General features: G+C 41.4%; 1 protein-coding gene across 1 annotated transcript in view; it reads right to left on the bottom strand.

Moving 5' to 3' along the window:
• Positions 1 to 6,538: 6,538 nt before the first annotated feature.
• The window catches only part of LOC118588087 (lysosomal Pro-X carboxypeptidase-like), a 29,168-nt gene continuing 10,915 nt past the window's right edge, over positions 6,539 to 24,791 (bottom strand). Inside the window, exons 6-8 of the mRNA XM_036194412.1 lie at positions 16,475 to 16,639; positions 14,438 to 14,625; positions 6,539 to 7,532 (exon numbers count right to left, since the gene is read on the bottom strand). Coding sequence (XP_036050305.1) covers positions 7,316 to 7,532; positions 14,438 to 14,625; positions 16,475 to 16,639 — 570 coding nt within the window. The 3' untranslated portion in view covers positions 6,539 to 7,315. The remainder of the gene's footprint in view (positions 7,533 to 14,437; positions 14,626 to 16,474; positions 16,640 to 24,791) is intronic.

Below are 24,791 nucleotides of genomic sequence, written 5' to 3'. Positions count from 1 at the left end.
AATCTGGAAAAGAATAGCAATATATACTTACTTGAGGATGTTAGTAATGTAGAACACACACACACACACACACACACACACACACACACACACACACACACCTATCCCAAGCTTGCTTTTGGTTAGTTTCTCTTGACCAATATTAAAAGTTAGTAAAATATATAGGAACCAACCCCCTTGACCTCTGGTCATATTCTGAGTCAAGTTTTCTTAGGTAGCCATAGTGGTACATGCCTGTAATGCTGAAGCAAAAGGATCTTGAGTATGAAGCCAACCCAAGTTACATAATGAAATATTATCTCAAAAAGATAAAATTACCATCCCCTGACAAAGAATACCAGGCTGCTAGAATGGGAAAGGAAGGGCCAGGGCACATGGAGGATATACCTGAAAGTCCAAGTTCCAGGGTCCTGAAAATGTAATTCCCTTTGTACATCCGTGGTGGGCAAATGCAAAAGATCACAGAGCTGTGAAATATGTTCAGCTATAAGATTTTTGCTTCTCTCACTCTGAAATAGATTACTTCAAGTTTTTGGCAGCCCTATGGAGACCTGTCTGCAAAGCCTGTGATAAATGTTGGTGACTAGGACATTATAAGACATGATCCCTGCCCTCAGAGAATTGGAATTTCCCCAAAAGCAACTGATAACACTTAGAAAAATATGACAATGTATGGTGTGTATACTAAGTTAGAAGTTATACTGTTCTATTGAAGGTGCTGGAGATGAAGACAGACAGTTCCCACAATGATAGATCCTGCATCTTGCTGACACACCAATTATGAAGCTGGTTCTATTAGTCATAAGAATTGACTTTCCTTAGGAAAGTTGAGAATGACTTCCAACTATGTGTGCTTTTAAAGAAGCACACAAATTTCTGGGGGTGGGGAATGCTGAAGGATAATGTTGGGAAAGAAATTTTAAGTAGAAGAGCAGTAGTGTTTGAGAAGGATGAAAAGTTTGGTATGGCTAAAGTACAGGGTATTCCTCATGAGATGAAAATTAGCAGCAGCAATGGGTACTGAATTCTGAGAAGCAGATCCCAACTTCGACAAAAGTTACACTAGATCTCAAGTGAAGGGTTGGATCCAAAGGAATATTTGGCTTGAAAAATGTTCTTCCTTCATAGAAAGGATGATATAGTGCCAGCTCTTAAGTATGTTCCTCAAACACTAGTTCCTTGAGCCCATGCTTGGCTGACTTACCATGGTTCTTCAGCCCTGGCTGAGTTCTGATCTATAGTCTTGAGAGCTGGCTCCACTTGTTTATCTCAGTACTGCATAAAACTCAACCTGACAATACTGAACTCATGATCACCCTGTCCAACCCAGTCTGCATCTCATGCTTCCTCCCAAGGGTACAGAGCCACCTATTCAAGTGTGCAAAGGAGACATCATCATCCTTGATACATACCCAACTCATATTTCATATAGAACTTACTAAACCCCATGGTCTTAGCTTCTTCTAAGTTGCTGTGATAAAAAGTACTCTGAGAAAAAGCAACTTATGAGATAAAGGGTTTGTTCAGGTTCACAGTTCAGTTTCTAGTTCATCACAGTGGGGAACTAACAGGAGCAGGAAAGAGTAAATGTGGGATTGATGAGAAGGTGGTTCATGAATGAGTGAAGGTGACAAAAGCCTCACCCCATAGGAAGTTGACCTCACGTGTCAACTGCTAGAAAAATAAGAACAAATGCCTACTGTATCTAAATTAACTAAATCTAGATTAACATGCAAAGGTTTTTTTTCTTTCTTTTAATATTTTTTAAAAATTGTGTGCTCATTGGTGTTTTGCCTACATGTGTGAGGGTGCCAGATTCCCTAGAACTGGAGTCACAGACAGTTGTGAGCTGACATGTGGGTGCTGGGAAATGAACTGGGGTCATCTGGAAGAATGCACACATGGTAGTGCTTCACTCGATTTCTCCTTTCCAGGATTTCCTATTAAGGGAATAGCCCCCACACTAATATAATCAGCTAATACCCCAAAGGCATGGCCAGAGGCCCATCTTCCCAGAGACAACTCTAGATAGTTCTAACAACATCACAACTATTAACCCATCACATCCAGTAACTTTCCTTATTAAACATCTCTCAAGTCATCCATATCTAATCTATTTGTCAATATTCAAGCTACCTTCCATGAACAACTGCAATAATGGTCTAGGCCATTGCTTTGCCCCGTACAATTCATACTCTATAGCTAGAGTGATATTTTTCCAATGAAAATCAATTCCTGTCCTTCCCATGTGAAGGCTCCTTTGCAGTTTCTCATCTTTTATGTCTTTGTCAGGATCTGTTTGTGTGAGTACTCCCCAGGCCAGGCTCACATCTCTATCTTGATTTAGGTCATGTTCTTCATGGTTGTCCACAGTACCATTGTAGCAGATGTCTTGCACCTCATTCAATATGCTATGCTCAGAGCTTTGACACAAGCCATTCTCTCCACCCACTTTCTGGGGATGGCTCCCATTCTTCATCAAGATGACAGCTAAAATACTACATCTCAGAAAGGCATTTTTATCCTCTTGTACATTCAGATTCCTAGCTAAATATCCTGAACAAACAGCCAGTACTCTGCAGCACTTATAAATATACCAATACATTGCAATGCTTACCAATTTTGTCTTTATCCCACTGGAACATAAAATTAGAACAGATATTGTGTTTTCTTTGTCACCCTAATTTTCTAAGCTCTAGAACAATGTTTTATGTCTAGTAGGTGTTCCGTTAGATAAGAGTTGCAAAAGTTGAAGAAGCTCTGTGGTAGAGCACCTTCTAGCACCAAGCACACTCTAGACTGAAGCCCTAGCATGAGGTGGGGAGGGAAATGACAGAGAAGGAAACTATTTGGGGCCATCATTTTGTCCAATCACAATGTGTATTTGCAGATGACAAATAACTATTTAAATTTTAATTAAGATTTGCTGATCTATGGATCTTTCTACTATACATGATGCTGGCATTTTGTCAGACATCTGTCTTCTGCACAGACATCATAAGATTGAGTTGCCTAACCTGTTTCTCCTTCACCCTAAGATCTACAACCATGTTTTCAAGATCCTGCCTTTCCCTAGCTGCCTGATATATGAGAACTTGTGGGGCACTGGAGACTCAACTCTGAGAAGTCATCCTGCTCAACTCTGAGCAGAAAGAGGAAGCTGGCTGACACAAGGACCATTGCAGGACTTGCAGCCTGAAGCAGGGCTCCCACCCTCAGACAGGCCAGATATGGAAACAAGTGGAGATGAACAGAAAGGGCATGCCCTGTCTGAAGAGACTAGAATCCAGGATGCTTTTCAATAGCGTTTGTCAAAGCATGATGTTCCCCAAATCACTTGACAAACCAGCTAGATAGTTAATTTCCTGAGATTTCCCCCCAGAATGATCTGCTAGCTCTGAGATGGGGCTCAGCATTGGCACTTAAATAAACTTATTCAAAAATTCAGTCTTATGATAAAACTATAAACATTTCAGGACCTAAGCTGGCCCCTCCAGGTGGCACCTGGTTGTTTTGGTTGGAAGCCAGAGACGTGGAATGAGCCATCTTGACTTACAGACTTGGCAGGCCTCTGATCTATTCCATCATGATACCTAGTGACCACAGCCCTGGAAGAGATTTTGCTTTGGTTTATGCAATAAATTCCCCTTTGTTTCAGACAGTGCCTTAACAGAGACTTTGGTTCTTAAGTCCAAAGACTTAGCTACACTAGTAAGATGAAACATAATAAATTTGGAGTCAACTCCAAGTTGTAACAAAGAATAAGTTATGAGGCTGTAGATAAGCCCCTTCCAATGGGGTTGATGGGTAGGGGCTGGATTCCTGAGGTATGTTCATCCTCTAGCATGTTGGTCTGGAAACTGGCTGCTTTGGAGACTCCCCAACTCTACAGAATGCTAAAGTTTTCTAAATTTCTTGGTGAAGGGTGTGTATGTGTGTGAATGCTCGAGTGTGCACACAGATTCCTGTGGAGGCCAGATGAGGGCATTTGATCCCCTGAAGCTGAAGTTATAGGCAGTTGTAAGCTGCCTGATACAACTGATGGAAGGAATCCTGGTCTGAAAAAACATCAAGTACCTTTAATTGCTGGGCTTTCTTTTCAGCACCTAAATTTCTTTAGTGCACCCATTGCCTCTAGGTTAACAAAAGTAGAAAAAAAAAAAAAAAACTTGTATTCTGTGACTCTCTTTTTGGTCTGATGAATTCAGAGGAGATCTAATGGCAGGCCACTTTAAACAAGCTTTCCCCTTTTTCTTACAAGATTCCCAGTATATTGCCAGGCTGTTCCTGAACCCATAGTTTCAAGCTAGCATCCTGCACCAACCATCCAAGCACCCAGAGCTACAGGTACAACCACTGTGAGTACCAGTAAGCTGCCAGGTGATGCCCACTAGTGTAATAGTGGTATGACTACTTGGAGAGTAACCAGCCATTTTCTGATTGAAATGGAGGCCTGCTCCATAGCAGTGAATTTACAACTGGTACTATAAACTTGGTAAAAGGCCCCTGGCTGGGGAGAACATTGGCCCTAGTGGGAAAGCCTCTACTGTTGTTTTGCTAAATTGACATTGTGTGCCCATACAATTGCCTTCTAGATGTTTCTATTGATGCCTATGAATTAGTGGTATTGAGAGCTTGGGTAGGAGAAGTTTCTTTCTGCAGTTGTTGCAGAGGCTCATAACTGATCTAAACGCTGAGCATAAGCAGCTCTTGAAAGGTCAGCCCCAAATGGGACAGCTATATCACCCCTGTAAGGCCATGGGACATCAGTGAAGGACAGGGTAAAGAATGTAAGGGCCAGAAGGAGCAGAGTGATGTGCAATGCTGCGTTCCAGGCATGACATGACAGCTACACTCTTGAACCTTTAGTAGTTGTGATTACCTGAACCAGTCATGCACAAGATTGGGCCCATCATGGAGAGGGAAGAGGTTCATAAGGCCTCAGCCCTCCTAGAAGATCCGTTGACAATTAATGGTAGCTGGGATTTCTTCTGTGATGTAGCCGGTGGTAAGTTGTCTGTGCTTTTGTTAAAAAGAAATTAAAAAAAAAAATTTTAAATCCTCTTACTTATTCACTTATGCTCCTGTAAGCAACCCTAGTGAAACACATTGGATCACAATTCTAAAAAAAAAAAAAAAGAGAGTAGAAGGGAGAGGATCATCGGGAATGGGAGGAAGAAGACAAGGGAGGGGCCCTGGGGGAAGTGTCACAATGTCATAACCCAGTATAACCTATGATTAAAATATGCTTTAAAAGTTTTTCAAAAATAGAAAGATTAAAGAAAAACTAAAAAATAATTAAAAAGATAAATAATAAAGAAAAAGAAACATATTAAGCATTCCAAAAATTAAGTTTTGAGTTTTGGATTTAGTTTTTATTTGTTTGGGGGTTGTTTTGCTTTGTGGTTGGTTGGTTGATTTTTTGAGTTAACTTTGGTTTTGGCTGGCCTGAAAGGGAGTCTGTAGGCAAGGCTTCACTTAAACTTGTAAGCATCCTCCTGTCTCTGTCTCTTGAATGCTGGGATTGAGTGTGTCTGCCTGGCCACTTTGAATAAGATTTGATGTTCTCATTCATTTTCAACTTAAATAAAAACTTAGTACAGTATACTTAGGTTAACTTTATACGAAGTATAAATCATGGTGGCCAAGAAAAAGAAATCTTTCTTTTTAAATTTTGTTTCTTCAGAAAGATATAATGCCTCTGAATAATCAACGTTAAATGAAATCTCAAAGCACTGTATGGATGCTAAATAAGTAAAAATACATTGAGAATGGGCTAAAATCCTAAAATAAGAATGCCTGGGATTAAAGTCCCAAGCCTGAGACATACACCTTCTCAGTGGACAAAGAATAAAAACTCGTGTTGTCTTGACTTTGACAGCTACCAGATAGACTGTTCTCTGATGCCAAAACAAAGTGCTAACCAAATTGCTTCGATGGAATGAAATGCAAGGACCGCTCATGGGAATGAAAACCGAAAGCTTCCAAAGCAAAACCAAGATTTGGGGGTATGCCAGGAAAATAGGGAAACAGCTCAGTCTCCTGATCAAAACTTGGTTCTTGAAATGATCAATCTCAAGTAAAGCCTTAGATGTTCCCAAACACAGGTTAAAAAAAAAAAAAAAAAATTAATGAGAAAACAAAAAGAAGCTGGGAAGAAGAGCTCATTCAGCACAGAGGACACTGTTAGTCTCTCTGTCCCTGAAATGCGTGGATTCAACTGTATTTCCTATTCTCAAAAAACCCTTTGGAAGAAAAGTCTCAGTGTGAGAACTGCTTGAAAGTTCCACCCCTTGGAAATGGGAAGGGTTCGTCATTTATTAATGTCAAATACGCTGCCTGCATGAATTACTCTGCTTGTCTCCTGGAAGCCATACAGGAAAGTCCCCACGCACCTGCTGCTTGTATCAGTAACAACTATCAGAAGATAAAATATTAAAAAAAAAAAAAAAAAAAACTACATTCTGATCTTTGAATAGCTTACTCAGCAAATTTAAAAGTCTTTTTACTTAAGTATCATCAGTGAACACGATGTAGAGCCTGTTCGAATTTCAAGTAAAAGACCAAACAGAGCGATTTTCCTAAGTTGGCATAATTTAACTAAATCACCACAAAACTGACCTTAGAAACAAAGAGAAACGGAGCAGGAGAAGGCCAGATTTCTCCTGGCCACAGCATGGTGGCAAATATCCCAGAACTAAGGAAGGCTGCCAGCGGGAAAGAGAAAAAGAAAGGACTTCCCGAAAGCAGCCAGCCCAGGCACACTGCCTTCCCAACAGCTGGACGAGATGGGAGCAACACACAGGTAGGTCTGCCTTGTTCTTTATTGCAGCACAGTTCAGAGGCAGTCATGGAGCTCACAGGAAGCGGCCGTTTCCTGGACTGGCATCACCCAGCCTCCCAGCCACAGCTGCAGCGTTTTTAATCCAGCTTCTGCTTGTCCTTTTGTGGCAGGAAGGGGGGCTTACAATGGGCCAGAGAGACTTCAATCTCAAAACCGAGGAGACATCCCCGCTTGGGAGAAAAGTGGTTTTCCCTCCGGTGAAAGGCAGTCAGGAACCACGCCAGTTCCGAGGGCAACAGAGCTGCCATGATGGCATTCTTCCTGGAGATGGCACAAAGGCAGTGAGGACGGAGCAGTCACCTGGGTGGGATGGCTGCGCCCACCCCTGTCACGCTCTTCTGTCTCGACCTTGGCCCAACAAATACAATGACAAATGAGAGAAAGTAATTACATATAAAAAATAAAAGTGAATGGGTTATGTGGGTGGAGCGAACATAAAAGAGGAAAATAAAAGTGATTTTGAAAAGTTGCTCAGGGCTGCTTTCTGTAATTGCCGTAGAAATCTGAGACCCATTGCTTCATGTGTCTGAGTTCCACAGAGCGGGCTAACTGCAAGGATGGTGGGTCTGTCTCCGTGCTGGGTCGCAGGTCTAAATGGTGGGCCCCATCTGGGATGTTGACTGCCACCAGGGTATCGGAGAGATCTTCAGTAACTCCACCTCCTGACCATGGGTCCAAGTCACCATTGCTGAAGTGAGGGAAACAAGAAAATTCAAGTTGTCAGTTCTTTATGACTGCATTCAAATACAGTATCAAGAACATTCTTTGTGCATAAGCCTGAAAATATGAACAAGTTGGGAGGTTTGGTCTGAGGATCTACTTGGTCACATTAAGGAGTTTCTTGGTGCTTGATGCTTCATATTATTTCAACAAAACACATTTATTTGTTATAAATGCAAAAGAGGAGATGGCAACATGAGGCTAGTGGGATTTTAGATGCTTTTTTTTTTTAAGGAATAATGTGTTAATAGCAGGTTCGATGGAAGTACTCATGGTACTCATTGGATGTTTTGGTTTTAGTTTTCAGTAGTGCTTCATTCTTGTAAACAATTGCTTAAAACATTAAGTGCTAACAACAACAAAAAGCAGTAATAGGCATAAGGCATGATTGTGAGGAACAGATGACAGGACCCTTAAAGTCTCCTAAACACATGTGGTCTTATTTTTCTTTAAGTTGAGTGTCAGCCTACAGTCCACAAACTGTCTGAAAGTTGGCAGGAAACATGTCTGTGTGGACTGAGTACTGTGTCATAAGTATGCCAAATATTTTTCCTGAAAGCTTGAAATCTGCTTTCAAATTTTTGTGTCAAAGTGACACACAAGGCTATATCCTTTTTGCAGTTTATGGGATTGTCTTGCCAGACTACTGAAATGCATAGAAGTGCTTGCTTTCAATTTGAGCTTGCTATAATTTCAGTTTCCATCAGAACACTGTTATGATTTGGAAACTGTATTGATTGGTAAGTTAGTTTTTACCTTGAAGATGTATGTTTAACTCATTTGAATGAGTGGTTAAATCTGTTTAAAAATTTTAAATCTATAAGCCAGTTACCATCATCAAGTCCTGGTACAAACAGTTATGAAATCTACTCAGTATTTGCTCATGACTTAGCTATCTTGCTTCTGAAAAGTAAATGATGTCACTATAGTTAGCATTAACACTTTTAAGGAATTCCTGCAGCAGGCAATTGATCCTTTGGCTCTCAGGAAATTCAGCATCTTAACAAAGACTTGCATGATGCTCTCCATTTTAGTGCTTTGTATGTTAATAAACTCACCATCAGAAAATGGTTCTGAAGTGTTGTCATTAAATATGCTACCACATAAATGCTTTTACTATAGTATCCAATTTGGTTGTAACGTCTTCAAATTGTGCTTAGCCCTCCCATATAAATTAGCAATCAGGGGGCTGGAGAGATGGCTCAGAGGATAAGAGCACTGACTGCTCTTCCAGAGGTCCTGAGTTCAATTCCCAACACCCACATGGTGGCTCAGAACCATCTGTAATGAGATCTGGTGCCCTCTTATGTGTACATAATAAATAAATAAATCTTTAAAAAATTAGCAATCAGTAATGTGCAGCTCACATATACCTACAGGCCAATCTGATCAAAGCAATTCTTCCGCTGAGGTTCCCTCTTCTTAGGAGAGTAGATTTGTGTCAACTTAGCAGTTTATATATCCCATCACAGGAGCTATGCTGGGATTCATAAAATAATAATAGCCAAGAGAATGTATTTATTTTTACTAGGAAAATAAAAGGCAAAGTTCAGGCCTTTCCTTATCTCAGCTGCTGATTCAGCCCAAAGTAGAAGATACATGAGGTGTGGCTGAAGTGCTCAAGTAACCATCACAAACAAGGAAGAGTACTTACCTGCCTCCTGAAAATATTAAACACCTATCTTTTGCAATGGTCCATTAAAATACTAGATTATCACTGATTTTCCACTGCCAAGACACTGCGAGCATATGTACCACCTGACAGAGGCAATTCAATGGTCTGTACTGTATCATCAAAATTCAGCTACTTATGTGGCATGGACATCTACTTACACATCTCAAGTATACCAGGTCCAAAGTGAGTCAACTCCTCACCAGCCCCTCCTTCATCTTCTCGGTCCCCATTAATAGCAACTTTTGTAGTTGCTCAGGTCAAGGGTTTGCTGTCATCCTCTAGTCTTTGTGTGACACCCAATCTGTCACCAGACCTGTCAGCTATATCTTAAAATATATCCAAAATCTGACTCCTTCTCACATGACTCCCACACCACAATCCAAGTCTACTACGAACTACTGACAAGACCCAATTCTCCACCTCTATCTGCATCAGTAACCCCCTTCCTGGCTTACCTTTCTTTCCTTTTAGCATATTTGCTGAAACCACCTTGTTTTATCACCTGTCAAACCAGCACTCCACCAGGCTAAGGAATTGGGGTTCTTCTATTGCTCTATCCCTGGTTTCTAGAACCAGGTGTGGTTCACAATAGGAGCCAAACAAACACTTAAGGAAATTATGTATCAGATTATCTGTGCTTCATACTGGATGTCCCCAATGGAGATCTGTGAGTAAATATTTGCTGGTTCATGAACACATAACCTCTTCAGTACTTTCTGACATAGAAGAGCAGAGACCACATAAATGACTGAAGCAAACACACACCTGAGCTTTCAGCTGTGTGCAGAAGCAGGAAGAACATCAAAATTATGTTTCAAATCTTTACTAAGCTACTTAACTTCTGGGAGCCTCAATTCCTATGCATACTACAGAAAAGAAATGTTTTCAAAAGTCTCTCTCACTCAGATGTTATGGAGTCAAATTTGAATAATGCATGTGGAAATAAGACAAAACTATAACATATCACACAACTGTCCAGTTCTTGTGATTATTATCCCATACTGTAAGCACAGGAAGTAATAATACCTCCAGGAGGGAAGCAAATCATGAAAATGGATTCAAAGGTGTTTCTCATAAAAAGTTAGTCAGAATACTAAGTCCATCAGTCTTTTATAGATAAAGGCACTGCCCAAATTGAATTGGAAAATAAACATTGAGGCATGTTGAATGTAAACATGTTTGAAATACAACTTTAAATTCCCTTTTCCATCATATACTTTTCTTTAAAAAAAAAAAAAAAAAAAAGCTTAATTATAACTTACTAATATCATTCTTGGGGGAGAAAAAGTTATACCAAAAACACGCTTTACTGGTTTTATTCAAAATAAAGGTTGGCTTCTCTTGAGAGAACAAGTCTTCATCTTTGCTCCAGTTTGACAGGCTCAACCCAGACAGGAAATACTCCAGTATTTGCAAGACAAGAAGTCTCTGCAGCCACGTGAGGAGCAAACTGCATCTGATTTAAAGGTCATCTGAAGCACCTGGAGGCTTAGCAACAGTGTTTGGAGTTGCTGAGAGACCTGGCCTGCACATGGACTTGAATTTCTCAGTTCAGACATATGAAAGCTACACCACTCATGGGAAATCTAAATCTATATCCTGTTTTCCTGGGGGACTCTAGATACCTGGGTAAAATCCCCAACAAGCAGCCTCACTTAATCACTGGCTATAGTTAATGTGCCTGGGAAATGATGTTAGCTAAGCAGTTCTGCATGGGTCCCTTCTGAATTTATACTTAAGTAACTGAGAATCATCTTTGGAGAAATAATCTATGTGTTTTAGAAAATACAAATCCTCCCAAGAAAACCGCCATGCACTGAAAAGAGCTGCCGAAGTGGGACTGTACCAGCTACTGTTTGTCAAGGCCTCAGCTGCTCACCAAATGCTTACTGAATCCCTGTGTGTGTCTGGTGCTCAGGACACAACAGGCTCAGCAGGCCATACAGACAAAACCTCTGTCCTCCTTGCACTTACTTCCACAACAATCTATTTCTTCTTTAAATAACTGGGTTAGATAATCATTAGTATTTCTCAATTTCATAAATTAGCAATTTGCCCAAAGCCATGTATTTAATTATAGAAAGAACAAAAAGACACCCAAGCTGAACCTGATTCTAGAATTACAAATCTTAGCTGGAAAATCCCCAATCCAACAATTTCATATTGAACCTTCCCGCCAAAGCAGCCACCTTACTTATGTGTGTGTGTGTGTGTTTGTCTGTGTCTGTATGTCTGTGTGTGTGTCTGTGTTTCTGTGTGTCCATGTCTGGGTGCTTCTCTGTGTGTGTGTGTGTGTGTGTGTGTGTGTGTGTGTGTGTGTGTGTGTGTGTGTCTGTATGTCTGTGTGTGTGTCTGTGTTTCTGTGTGTCCATGTCTGGGTGCTTCTCTGTGTGTGTGTGTGTGTGTGTGTGTCTGTACATGTCTATGTTCTGGGCTGGATAGGAACAACATACAGATACGAAGTTCGGTGGGGGGGCGGGGGGAACAGACTTCATTTCACTTTCTACGTACATGGATTTTCCAGGTTTGAGTCTGAGTGCATAGTATTCTGCTGGGTTAACATTTCTCTGGTTTTGGTAAGTAGGCAAACCTGCTGCCTAAGCCCCCTGAGTAGTAGGGACAAAAGGCCACCAGGTCTAGCTTGGGCTAACTCATTTAAGCATGACAGCAACTCTGTGAGGTGTCACTGCCTGTCTTCTTTTTCACACGGCAAACTGAGCACCAGACACCACGAGTCATCTCACTTGAGACAAGCTCCATTTGCATCTGTTCAGCTCTCTTAGAAAGTCCTTCCTTACACTGAGCTACTATGATCCACTGACTTCTGCTCTCATCCGGAAATGTCTCTCACAAACTCTGTCCCCACTTCTAGTGAAAATGAAGACGAAGTTCATGACGATGTGGATACTACAAACAGGCAAACAGATTACTAAAATAATTATTTGAGGTGGTTGAATCCAATAAGAAAAGAGACTGTATTTGACCAAAACTCATATATTAAACATCCAAACAAAGGATAAAGATTACACTTAATTAAACTTGATCTTCAGCTTTATTTCTTATAAGGTCTTTATCTTACAACCTTAAAGTCCTGGATGTTAGAAGAACCATAGGGACAGTCCCTGAAGATAATCTCCAAGAGGTAAACAACGAACTGATAAAGTACTTCCTCCTCTGCTGGAACAGAGATGAGCCTAGAGACACTGTGCTCATCATTCATGTGTCAGAACTTAACTTGTGGAGACAAGCTCTAAGATTCGTGATAAGGGACAGGTCCTTTGGGGAGGTGATTGACTTATATGGGGATTATCCTCAAAAGACTGAAACAAACCAGACATGATGACACACTCCTTTAGCCCAAGCACTTGGGAGGCAGAGGCCAGCCTGGTCTACATTTCGAGTTCCAGGACAGCCGGGGATACAGAGTGAAATGCTGTCTCAAGTAAACAAACAAAGCTAGAAAAACCCATTAGGTCCCTTGCCACTCTTCTACCTTTTGCCGTACAAGACTACAGGCTTCAAGGTGCCATCTTGGAGACAGACACCATGCCCTCACTAGACACAGAACTTGTCAGAACCTTCATTTCAGATTTCCTGGCTGACACAGTCATGAGAAATAAGCTTATGCTGTTTATAAATTGCCAAGTCTTGGATTTTTCTCTAACAGCAGAACTAATGACAAAGCCAGGCTTGTACAGATGCCTTTCTCAGTGTCCACAGTCTTTCCAATCTCCTTAATTTCAAATGCTCTAAATCTGGCAGAATGTAAGTGGATTCATCTATCCAATCACCACTCTACATTGCTGAACCAAATAATGTAGTTATGAAGAGTCCAACTGAGACTAAGGAATAATTTAAAGAAATTAAACCAAAGAAGCTGTCTGTTTTCTGTCAATGTCTTGGCTTTTATTTGGAAACAGGTATCTGTTGGGTTAGAAAAATAGCGTGAGTCTGATAGTCAGAGGCATATATTAATCAAGGCTGGCAGCAACCTTTAGCACTTCTCTGTCTGAATCCATCTGGATCTGTGTGAGTTCAAGGCCACACTAGGGAACAGAGGCAAGTGTGGTGATACACCTTTAATCCTAGTACCAACCATAGAGTTCTGGAGGCCTGTACAGACAGGAAGTAACAGAGATGGCCAGGAAGAGGAAGTGATGTAGCTGCACAGAGAGCAAATCAGATGGCAGAACAGCAAGGCGTATAAGCCTGAGTAGGCAAGAAGTTGCTCTTTTTTGGAAGCTGCGGAGTTGGTGAGCTGAGGTTAGCTCGTGGTTTGCCCTATTCCTCTGGTCTTTCTTTCAGGCCTTAACCCAAATTTCTGGCTCTATGTTTTTTTATTTAATAAGACCATTTAGAAATTCGCCTACACTTCTCTTTGTCAGAAACTACTGAGTGTGTACAGAGGATCCAATCTGATTTATTTAAGAGAAAGTGTAAAAAGAAAGATGTTTGCAAATTTAACCACAGCTCTAGTGAAGATGTATGTGTTGGCATCCACAGATTCACCCAACTACTACTCTATGTGCTAGCGATGAAACATGGCCTCTTGCATAATATACAAGTACTTTTACTAGTGAATTATGTCCCCAGCCCTTGGTGAACATTTTAACAGGCCAGCTGCTGGCTGAAAAACAGACAGCCTAGCCAGACATGAAACATGTGACATCACAGTCAGGTAAGCTTGGAGACAACTCAGTTCATTCTGGTGTGAATCAGTGTCAACTGTGTCACATCTTGAAAGCACTGACAAAGAAGAACAAGTGGGTGTGTAGGCATCCAGGCCAAGGAAGAAATCTCCCTTTACATCTACCTGGTTGGTAGTGATTCTTATTATCTTCCTGACTAAAAGGACAGCTGTCACAACGACTTCTCAAAGTAGCTGTGAGGATTCTGGGTGATTTGTTTAAAGTGCCTCATGTCTTACAGCACTTGGAAGGAAATAGAGTGGGCACTTCAAAAGTGTTGGTTGAACCAATATTGAATATTAATGTTATAATTACTAACAATAACAACACAACCTGAGAACAAAAGATAATGTTTTGTTTCATGATGGAGAGATTTTAATAGAAGCCTAATGGAGTCACTGTTGTATTCTATATTGTTTTATTACCCCACACTTTCCTAATTCTATTCTCTCAGCCATTCTGCAAGGGTCCCCAACAACCAAAGTTCCTCTTGGGACCAACAGAACTCACCTGAAAATGATGTTTGAATGTGAACGGATGTCTTTGCCTCCATATACGGTAGTGACCCAGGAGGGCCGTGGCCTCACACCCCACTGTTTATAACAATCATCAGAATACTTGTCTAAATCCCATGAACGGGGTTCAAACATGTCATCAACACCATTCGTGCAAAAAGGCAGGATTATTTCTGTGCAGGTCTAAAAGCAAACCAGGAAAGGAAAATGAAGAGATGAATTTTTCAAGATCATTCAGCTGCTGAGTAGCAAAATAAGTAGCAGCAGCATCAGTAAGTAGCAAAGCTAGTGTCTAAACTTGTCATCAAGCTTCAGCCCCTCACCCCACCCCCTTTACATCCCTGCCACACAACACTTTTATTTCTCCATAGAAAGACATGGCTGGCAAACACTGGGCAGAGCCAGGGGAACCCTGCAGAAGAGGGGGAGGAAGGGTTGTAAGGACCAGAGGGATTGAGGACACCACAAGAACATAGCCCATATAGCCAGGGGGCGTAAGGACTCATAGAGGCTCACAGAAACTGAAGAGATAGATTCTGTATGGGTTGGAGCTGGATCCTCTGCATATATCTTATGGTTGTGGAGCATGATGGTCCTGTGGGACTCTCAACAATGGGAGTAGGTGTTGTCTCTACTGCCTGTGCTTGGAACCCTTTTCCTGCTGGGGATGTCTTTCCATATGCTGTGAATGTGTTGCTCTGATTGATTGATAAATAAAATACTGATTGGCCAGTAGCCAGGCAGGAAGTATTTTATAGGTGGAATAAGCAGAGAGGAGAATTCTGGGAAGTAGAAGGCTGAGTCAGGAGACACTACCAGCCACTGTCACCTTAAGAAGCAAGAGGTAAGGATACCAGTAAGCCACAAGCCATGTGGCAAGATATAGATTTATAGAAATGGGTTAATTTAAGATATAAAAACTAGATAGCAAGAAGCCTGCCATGGCCACACAGTTTATAAGTAATTTAAGTCTCTGTATGTTTACTTGGGTCTGAGCAGCTGCAAGAACCAGGTGGACACAGGGAAACTCCAGTTACATTTGCCTCCTACTGGATTGCCAGGTCCAGCCATGATATGAGAGCTTGTGCCCAGTCTTACTGTACCTTGTTAGGCCATGTTTAGGGATATCTCTGGGAGGCCTGCTCTTTTTGTTGGTGTTGTTTTGAAGGGAAATGGAGAAGTTGATTCTAGGGAGAGGAGAAGTGGGGGAAGGGACTAGGATGAATAAAGTGAGGGGAAACTGGTCCAGATGTAAAGTATGAGAGGAGAATAAAACTTTTAAAAAAAGAAAGAAAGAAAGACATGGCTGAAAGGTCACAGAAGAATCTGTATTCCTTTCTTTTCAATGGCCATTCTTTCACATCTATGGCCATATTTAACCCTAAAGACAACCTTAGGAAGAAAGTGTCATCATCACCATCACCGTTATTTACTGTGGGATGGCTTTCTGTATGCTGTGAATATGTGTCGCTACACATTGGTTACAAAGAAGCTGCTCTGGCCTATAGCAAGACAGGTTAGAGCCAGGCAGGAAATCCTAACAAAGAGACAGGAAGAAGAAAGGCAGAGTCAGAGAGACACTAAGAGCTGCTAGGGGAGCAAGATGCAAGAACACAGGTAAAGCCACAAGATATGTGGCGATACATAGATTAATAGAAGTGGGTTAGTTTAAGATGGAAGAGCTAGTTAATAATAAGCCTGAGCCATAGACTAAACAACGATGCCTCCTTTCCAGGAATTGCCATGATCTATTTCAGTGTCAGGACATCTATCTTTCTTACCATTTGATGGTGAGATCATGTTATGTATGTAGTTATCTTGGAAGCTGAAGAGAGCCTGATCAATGGTAAGCACTCAGTGTGATTGGTGAGTGAGTGAATGAACAAATGAACTTATTGGTAGTCTTACAGTGTAATGCTACAGCATCTAGGCTTGAATGTAGGTTAGGTGATCAACTTTTGTCTGGTCACTATTATATAGCACACCTATATCAACAAAAAGAAAGACTGCCTCAGGAGCCATGCATGCTTACCTGATAGCCCCAAACCCGGGATCCCAAATTGCCAATTGTTGTTTCCGAAATATTATTGCATCTAGTCTGGCCTGAGTAATTATAATATACATTCAGAGCTTGGTAAATGTTCTGCACCAGCAGGGAATCCGACATATAGGGATTTGTCAGATACTGGCACACTTCCTGTCATTTTGGAGAGATAAACAGAGGAAGAGTCAGATATGAATATAAAATTAAAGTATAATAACACAAAGAAGAAATACAATTATAATTTGATCAAAAAGCTCTCTTAAACATCTAATGCAGCTAGGCATGGTTACATATGCCTGTAATATAATACCAGTACACTGGAGGCTGAGACAGGGGTATGGCAAGAATGAAGCCAGCCTAGGCTCCATAGTGACTGCCAGACCAAGAACACATCTAACTGCATTGCTTAAGTGTTTCTGTCTCTTGAGTATAATTTTCCCTGCACTGCAGAAATAATGTAGGCATTCACATGTTATGCAAAGCCCTATCTACTTCCCACTCCAGCTTAATCTATACAGCCATTGCTCCAGTTCAGGGAAACCATCCCCACCATACTCTTTTCCTCCCCTACTCACCCCCAAATCTCTTTCCTCCCTCTTTAACTCTATGAATGCTGGCCAACTCATCCTTTACAATACCCAGTTTGAATATTCCCCTCCCTGAGATTGCCCTTATCTGTGTTTCCAGGTCTGGAAAAGCCAAACTGCTCCCCCTTCTTGGTGCTCTGCTCTACTTGGGTTCTATTTTTATCACAACCCTTATAATGCTGATGGTACTCATTTGATTCTACAATGTCCCCCACAGTGCTGAGCAAGTTCTCAGGTAACTATTGGTTGAATGAAGCTCTCTTTTGTTTTGTTTCTAAATTAGCATCCAAAGAATTGGGTTTCATTTTGGCATTTCAAACAAAGATTGTCTCCCCCCACGCCGCTCTGCCACCCTCTTGTTCTCTCTTTGGTCTGTACGCTCCCATCAGCCTCCTTTGCACTTTCATGGAGGGGCTACATTTTTATGAAAAAATTGCAAGCTTTCTTGTGAAAAAAAAAATGTTCCTAATTCCAACATCTGTGGTATGATCAGAGGCATATCATGCAACCACCCAGCTTACAAATGCTCCTGTAGCCCGCCTATAACAAGTGTCTAATTCCAGCTCTGAAGATCTCCGGCAGTACTCTGTGTTAGGAGTCAAAATGAGGACAGCCCAGAGAATAAATGGGAAACTTTCTAAGGCCCAGAAATATATCTCATATCTTCATAGCAGACTGACTTACATAACAAATACTACACATAAAGTTGTGGATTCTGCTGTATGTAGATCTTTATTCCCCTCAAAAAAGAAGAATCACAATATAAAACTGGAAAGGGGAACACTGGAGGCAGGTGGATAGGAGCAAGGGTGGAAGACAGAGAGATGGAGGGCAGGAGGAAGAGAAATCAGCCAAAATTAAGCATGCATGAAAATGTCATAATGAAGTCTGTTGCTCTATATGTTAAACTAAATACTTAAAAATTATTTATAAAATTAGGAGGTAAGGGTTAGAGATGTAGCTCATTGGTAGAGTACTTCCCTAGCATGTTCATGTTTATGAGTGTTCACAATCCAATGTTTTTTAACCTTTCTGTATATTTAAATATTTTATAATAAAATGTTAGGGGAAATTCACAAGCAATGGAATCATAGCTGAATCATAACAACATCTACTGATTATTAAGCCTTCAATTTACAACTAACACATCATCTCATTTTCAAAATTACCTACCCTACCAGGTAGATTATTATTCACTACTTTGCTTAGAATAAACTGTTCATAAGGTCAAATCACTTTATTCCAGTTCACCAGCTAGCAAAAGGTAAAGCTGAAATTTATTCCTACATCTCTCTGTCTCTGAAATAGACATGCTATCCACTGCACTATACTCATAGGAAAGTGCTTCCTCATGAAAATAGAAACAGTTTCAATGACAAAGCCACTACTCCAAATTGTACCCTGTCACCATTTTACTGTGACTGCAGTGAACTGTTCACTTCCCATTTCATATGGAAAAAATATATAAAATAGGCAAATCTACCAAAAGAAGAGATTAGTTCGGAGAAGGAGGCGGGAAGGAAGAAGCCCTGTTCTGCCTCAAAGAGTGATCCTGGATGGAGGATGAAGCCTGGACTAGAGACATACCCTATGAAGTAGGACAAGGTAATGAGGAAGGAAGTGTCCAGTCCCCATCCCATGCTGCCTAGGACTAGACTCCAACATGGCCTTTCTGAAAAGGGGAAATTTGAAAACAGAGAAAAAATAAATTGTAGGGAAACTTTTATGCCTCTCCTTGGTTCATTCTCTCTCTCTCTCTCTCTCTCTCTCTCTCTCTCTCTCTCTCTCTCTTTCCCCCCCCTCTCCCTCCCTCCCTCTTCCTCCCTCCGTCCCTCCTCGTATGTGTGTGTGTGTGTGTGTGTGTGCAAGCACATGCTTGTGTGTACCAGTGTGGAGACCAAAGGTCCACCTCAAGTTTCACACTCAAAAACACTGTTCACTTTCTTGGAGACAGAGTCCTATTGGTCTGGAGCTCATCAGTTAGGCTAAACTATCCCAGGGATCTCCTGCTTCTGCTTCCCCAGCACTGGGATTATAAACACAAAGACAAGCCACCATACCCAGCATTTTTACATGGTTTCCAGGGATCAAACTCAGGTCTTCATGCTTATAAAACAATTCACTTTGCCAAACAAGCCATTGCCTCAACCCATTCATAACAATTTTTCTATGGACTATTAACTAGTACTTCGTGTTCTTATATTAGCAAATATGAAGAGCTCTCCCTTCTCTAATGGTGTGTGTGTGTGTGTGTGTGTGTGTGTGTGTGTGTGTGTATTCACATGTGTGAGGCACACATCTATGTGGGTGTATGCATATGCATGCATATATATAGGTACATGTGGAGGCTGAAAGTTGAGTTGACATCAAGCATCTTCCTAAGTCCCTCTTCATCTAATTTTTAAGGCAGAGTTTCACGGTTGAACCCAGACAGCACAATTTTGGCCAGTCTAGGTAATCAGCCTGCTCCAGAAGTTCCTTGTCTCCTGCTCTGAGTACTGGGATGACTTGCAGGCCATGGCATCCACCCAGCTTTTTGTTTGGATTCTAGGGATCTGAGCAGCAGTCCTTAAGCTTGAACAAGCAAATGCTTTACCCACTGAGGCATCTCCTCAGTGAGTGAATAGCTTTCTTGACCGTGAGATTTCTCAGCTTTTAACATATTCAATTAGAAAAAAAACCAAAAAAACAAAAAAAAGGCTTTCCAAAAAGAAGAGGGCATGTGCATAGATGCTAAGAACAAGTTTTAGAAATTCTGAATATGAGAAAAATCACAAATACAATAACCAAATAACTAAATATACCTTTAAAAAACTAACTATGAGAGCTTGGTATAACAGAGCTGGAGGCAGAGTCAGATGGATCTCTGTGAGGTTGAGACCAGCCTGGTCTACAGAGTGAGTTCCAGCAAAGCCAGAGCTACACCTGAACCCAAAAAACTATGAGGTCAAGTATGGTAGATTAGTAGGTAAAGCTACTTACTATAAAACCTCAGTTTAATCTGAAGGGCCCACATGGTAGAAGGAGAGAACCAACTCCCACGAGCTGACTTCCAGATGCATTACATAGCACTTAAATCCACAGACACACCACACACACATACACATGCACATGCACATACATACATACATACATACATACATAGATGTAAATTTTTAAAGGAAAAGGTAACTGTGAGGTCATAAGGATCCACCGTGCCCATATTCAAGATGTACATCAGGAAACAGAGCTGAGCCAAACTGGAAGTACAACCTTGTTGCACCTAAAGCCATAGGGAATGCCAGTTGCAGCAAAAAGTCAAAACAGTGATTTATTATTCCAAAACTTCTTTAATTATTCATGGTAAACCAACAGTTACCTAACGTTTACAAACCTGACTTTTCTCAGAAAGCAGTCTGAAGACCTACAGCAGTTAGAAATGTACAAAACGGTACGGAAGCCACGAATCAATCACGGAATGTACTGGACTCTATCCATCACCAAATGCAGAGCCCCACTCCTTTCTGAATCTGGCGCCCTGGGCAGACTCAGTTCTTTCCAGGGCCAGCCTGGAATTACAGAGTAGATTCAGAGGAAAACACTCTGTTCAAGCAGTGAGCTGGATGAGGCCAGTGGATGATGCAAACGAGGCAAGAGAAAAGAGGAGCTGATGTACAAATACCTAAAACTCTTGGAAGGCACAGTAGAAAGTGGGGATGACTCACATGCTGGCATTAGACACCCCCCCTCCCTTAGAGCAGGAACACTGGGCCTCTGTTGAGGAAAGAAAAGGAGTCCCCATGAATAGCATCTCTGCAAAGAGTGGTTATTGTCTCCTAAAAGACACAAGCGTGGCTGGAGGCTGGCACCAGATAACAATACTTGGGTTTCTGCAGCTCCACAACATCATAGGCAGAGACATGGCCTCTGCTGATGGAAATTCCACGACCTGATTAGGGGGAAATCCTGGGCCCACTGCCCTTCTGAGGGCAGAACCTCCTGGGAGGACAGGGTCCAGTTCTGACCAACCCTTCAGAAGGACACTCACCAATGTAAAACAATTCATAGAGGAGTAGTGGGGCTGGGGAGCTGAGGAACCGATAAAGCCTCGAGGTGGCTTATTTGAAACATTGTGCCTTTTTTGTTTTGTTTTGTTTTGTTTTTCAAGCCAGGGTTTCTCTGTGTAACAGTCTTGGCTGTCCTGGAACTATCTATGTAGACCAGGCTAGCCTTGAACTCACAGAGATCCATCTGCCTCTGCCTCCTGAGTGCTGGGGTTTAAAAAGGTGTGCACCACCACCACCCAGCACATTGTGACCTTTTATTATTACAAACAAACCTGCATATCTCTATGGCTCAATCTTTACCCTTAATGACTTCAGGATAACTTCTTAAAGGAATTATTGGTTCAAAGGAGACAAACCTTGTAAGGCCTTGACTAGATCCTGACAAGCTGCCTTTATATAAACGAAGTGCAAACCTATAGTCTCCTTGTATACTATTTAGAATACCAAAGCTTCAAAAAGCACTCCTGTAATAAGAGACACCCTCTACACTAATTCATGGCTACTCAGGGGTACGGTGATTCAAAGGAGATAGCCACACACTTTTTAATCAGCTGTGCAGTGTGCATAAGCATATAAATATTGAGTTAAAGGTGAACCATAGGAAACTGTCACATTTATGAGTCACACATCAGCAACTTTGGCACAACCTCCATACTTCCACTTAACCCTAATAATTTGCAAATATTAGCCACCTGATTAGGGCAAGCGCTTTCATTATTAGTTGTTTACTGGGGGGCTGTGATTTCATTAGACAGCAGGAAGGAAGCCTGTGACATCACAACAGACACTTCTTCGTGAAGTCTTAGCATACAAGTATTCCCTGCATCACGCTACTCATTTTGTGTGTTGTTAGTTTGGTTTGGTGTGTGTGTGTGCCTGTGGGTCTGTCTGTCTCTGTGGTGCCTATGTGTGTGAGAAAGAGTGTGTATATGTCTGGGTTTGAATGTATATGTGTGTGTATTTGTATGTCCATGAAAGACAGACAGAAAGACAGACAGAGAGAGAATATAGTTCACCAAGTTACTCATACTGACTTCAAACTTGCAATCTTCTGGCTTCAGCCTCCCAAGTAGCTAGGATTACAAGCCTGTGTCCCAAGACCCAGCATTCATATTTATTTTCATAAACCCATTCCTTTTATTGTTTGGTTGTCTTTATATGTTCCTGGTTTATTTGGCTTTTATAAAAACTTAGAGTCATTTTGTTGCAGTATAAATTTAAATACATTTGCAATAGTTTAAAAGAAACTAAAATGGTAGATTAACAGGAGACTCAGTGCCAGCCACTCGAACCAAATAGACTTAATTTACTTTCTGTTTCCTCATAAAAGTGAACACTCAATAAATACTTTTTTTTAAAAATTGGGAGACTGGAAAGGTGGCTCAGCAGTTAAGAGCACATGTTGCTCTTGCAGAGGACCTGGGTTTGGTTCCCAGCACCACGTGGTAGTTCACAACTGTCTATAACTCCAGTTCTTGAAGATCTGATGCTCTCTTCTGAACTCCATGGGTATCAGGTATGCACACGGTGCACAGACACACATTCAGACAAAACAATCACACACATAAAAAGTAAATCTAAGAAAGAATTTCTTAAGAACATTGGAAGTCCATTTTAATAATTCTAGTTTTTAAATATACAGAAATAGTGCGGAAGCCAGGTGCGGTGGCATACGGCCTTGGCACTAGGGAGGCTGGCATCAGAGGATCACAAGTCCCAGGCTAGCCTGGGCTGTAAAGCTAGAGTTTGCTGCGGGAATAAAAGAAATGGAGAGAGCAGAACATCCATGCAACGTTACACTGATCAGATCTGCGCTCCAGTGTGGTCTGCCCTTCTTGCCAACACATGGTTGAGAAAGTGAGGATAATGGTTTGCTTAAAAGTCTTAGGTGCCATACCTAGGAGGCTAGGCATTAGAGTAAAAGAAAGGGGGATAGGTGGGGGTGGGGGGTGGCTAAGATACAATTCTTAAAAAGGAAGAAGCTGGGTAAAAAAAAAAAAAAAAAAAAGATCAATCTTCTCTGCAGAGTATAGTCCCTCCATTAGAAGAAGGATTAAACCGATACATTCAGCTTTTAGACCAGATTTTCTTTCTCTGAGGCTTCAACACCCCCCTCACACGGCCTCAGATAATCACATTAGTTTTGTCAGTAAAAGCTCTCTTTTCATAGAATGCATCTAAACCGCTTAAGCCACCCAGAGAGGGTGCATACATTATCAAACACCAAGACAAACGGAAGAGATTTTCCCTTTTATGTCTTACTGTTTCACTGTGTGGATCCGCCGCATGCTCAGAAGGCGAGGCTAAAAATGCTAACATGTTTGATTGCCTAGCAGCTAAAAGAAAGACTACAAAATTTAAGGGACTTCAGCCTTCTTCAAAGTACTTCTAACGCTAAGAAGAGGCCTAGTGGTTTTTAATGTGGCTTGAACCGTCAAATGACAGAGGGTTTTCTATTTCCTTTTTCTCTTCCTCCCTGTGTTCTGCCGGCCAAGTCCATGATTATTTCTGCATGACTGTGGCAGCTTCTGTTACCAGTAAACAAAAGCAAACAGGGACAATGTGCAGAGACAAATTAGAGAGAGTGATAGCTGAATTGACGTGGAAAACGGCATTTAGTCACTGCCCAGGGACACTCCAGAGATGCACATGGTACAGGCAGAATTGGAAATAGCCTGCTTTCTTTCACAACCCAACCAGTATCTCGCTCGGCTAAGCCTGAGTTACCGGCTACTCAGAACAGGTCTGCTGTTTGTCACCCCTTTAAAAGAGGAGGAAGTGCATCAGAAAGAGGCGGAGTTCTGGCTAAATGGAACCGGCCAAGTGAAAGAGCAGTCCCCAGCTGGGCAGTGTTGCAGGGATTAGAGGGTTGAGGGGGTCAAGAAAGGAGAGGCAGAATGAGCAGAGAACAGAAAGCAATCTGAAGCTCAGTTTAGGGGCGAGGCGCAGTGGAAACGAATCTGCGGAAATTAAATGGGCGGCTGACTGGGGAGGGAAGGGGAAGCCGGCAATGGGAGGTTCTCGAACCCACTGTGAGACGAGTGGGTGGGGTTTGGGGGGAGGGTTCTTTTCATTTTATTGGGGGGGGAGGGGTCCAGAAAAAAACAACAAAATTGTAAGTGTATTCTAAGCAATCAAGAATTTCTCAATCTCAGGCTAGAAATGTCGTTCAGTGGTAGCACGCTTGCATAGCCTGTATAAAGCCCTGGGTCCTATTCTCCAAAACCCTCTCACAAAATGATCTTAATAAAATCAAAAATAGAGAAAAATAGAATAATTTTGGCAAGAAATTATTAAAGAAGATGTCAAGAATTGATCTTGGGTTAAAAAAACGACTGTGGGTTAAAAAAAGTTATTTTGCAAAATAATATAAGCTTTAAAATGAACACTAAAAAGCTATATCCCTATGGTTCTTTCTAGATTATGAGTCAGCAAACTAACCTATAGGACAAATGCAGCCAGCTACCTGCGTTTATAAACAAAGCATTATTGGCCTTTCTTACTCATTTACGGATTGCCCATGGCTGACAGAAAACCATAAGGCCCAACAGAGTTCTTTGTAGATAAAGCCTGCCAATCTTTGTTTAGAATAGTATCTAAAAATTCATTTGTTCTTCAAGTGGGAGTGATGATATATGTGTAGTTTTTACATTGTATACCAATAGAATACAA

Source organism: Onychomys torridus, chromosome 1, assembly GCF_903995425.1.
Source record: "Onychomys torridus chromosome 1, mOncTor1.1, whole genome shotgun sequence".
In the NCBI taxonomy this organism is placed as follows: domain Eukaryota; kingdom Metazoa; phylum Chordata; class Mammalia; order Rodentia; family Cricetidae; genus Onychomys; species Onychomys torridus.
This window is presented reverse-complemented; position numbering and strand designations above follow the sequence as displayed.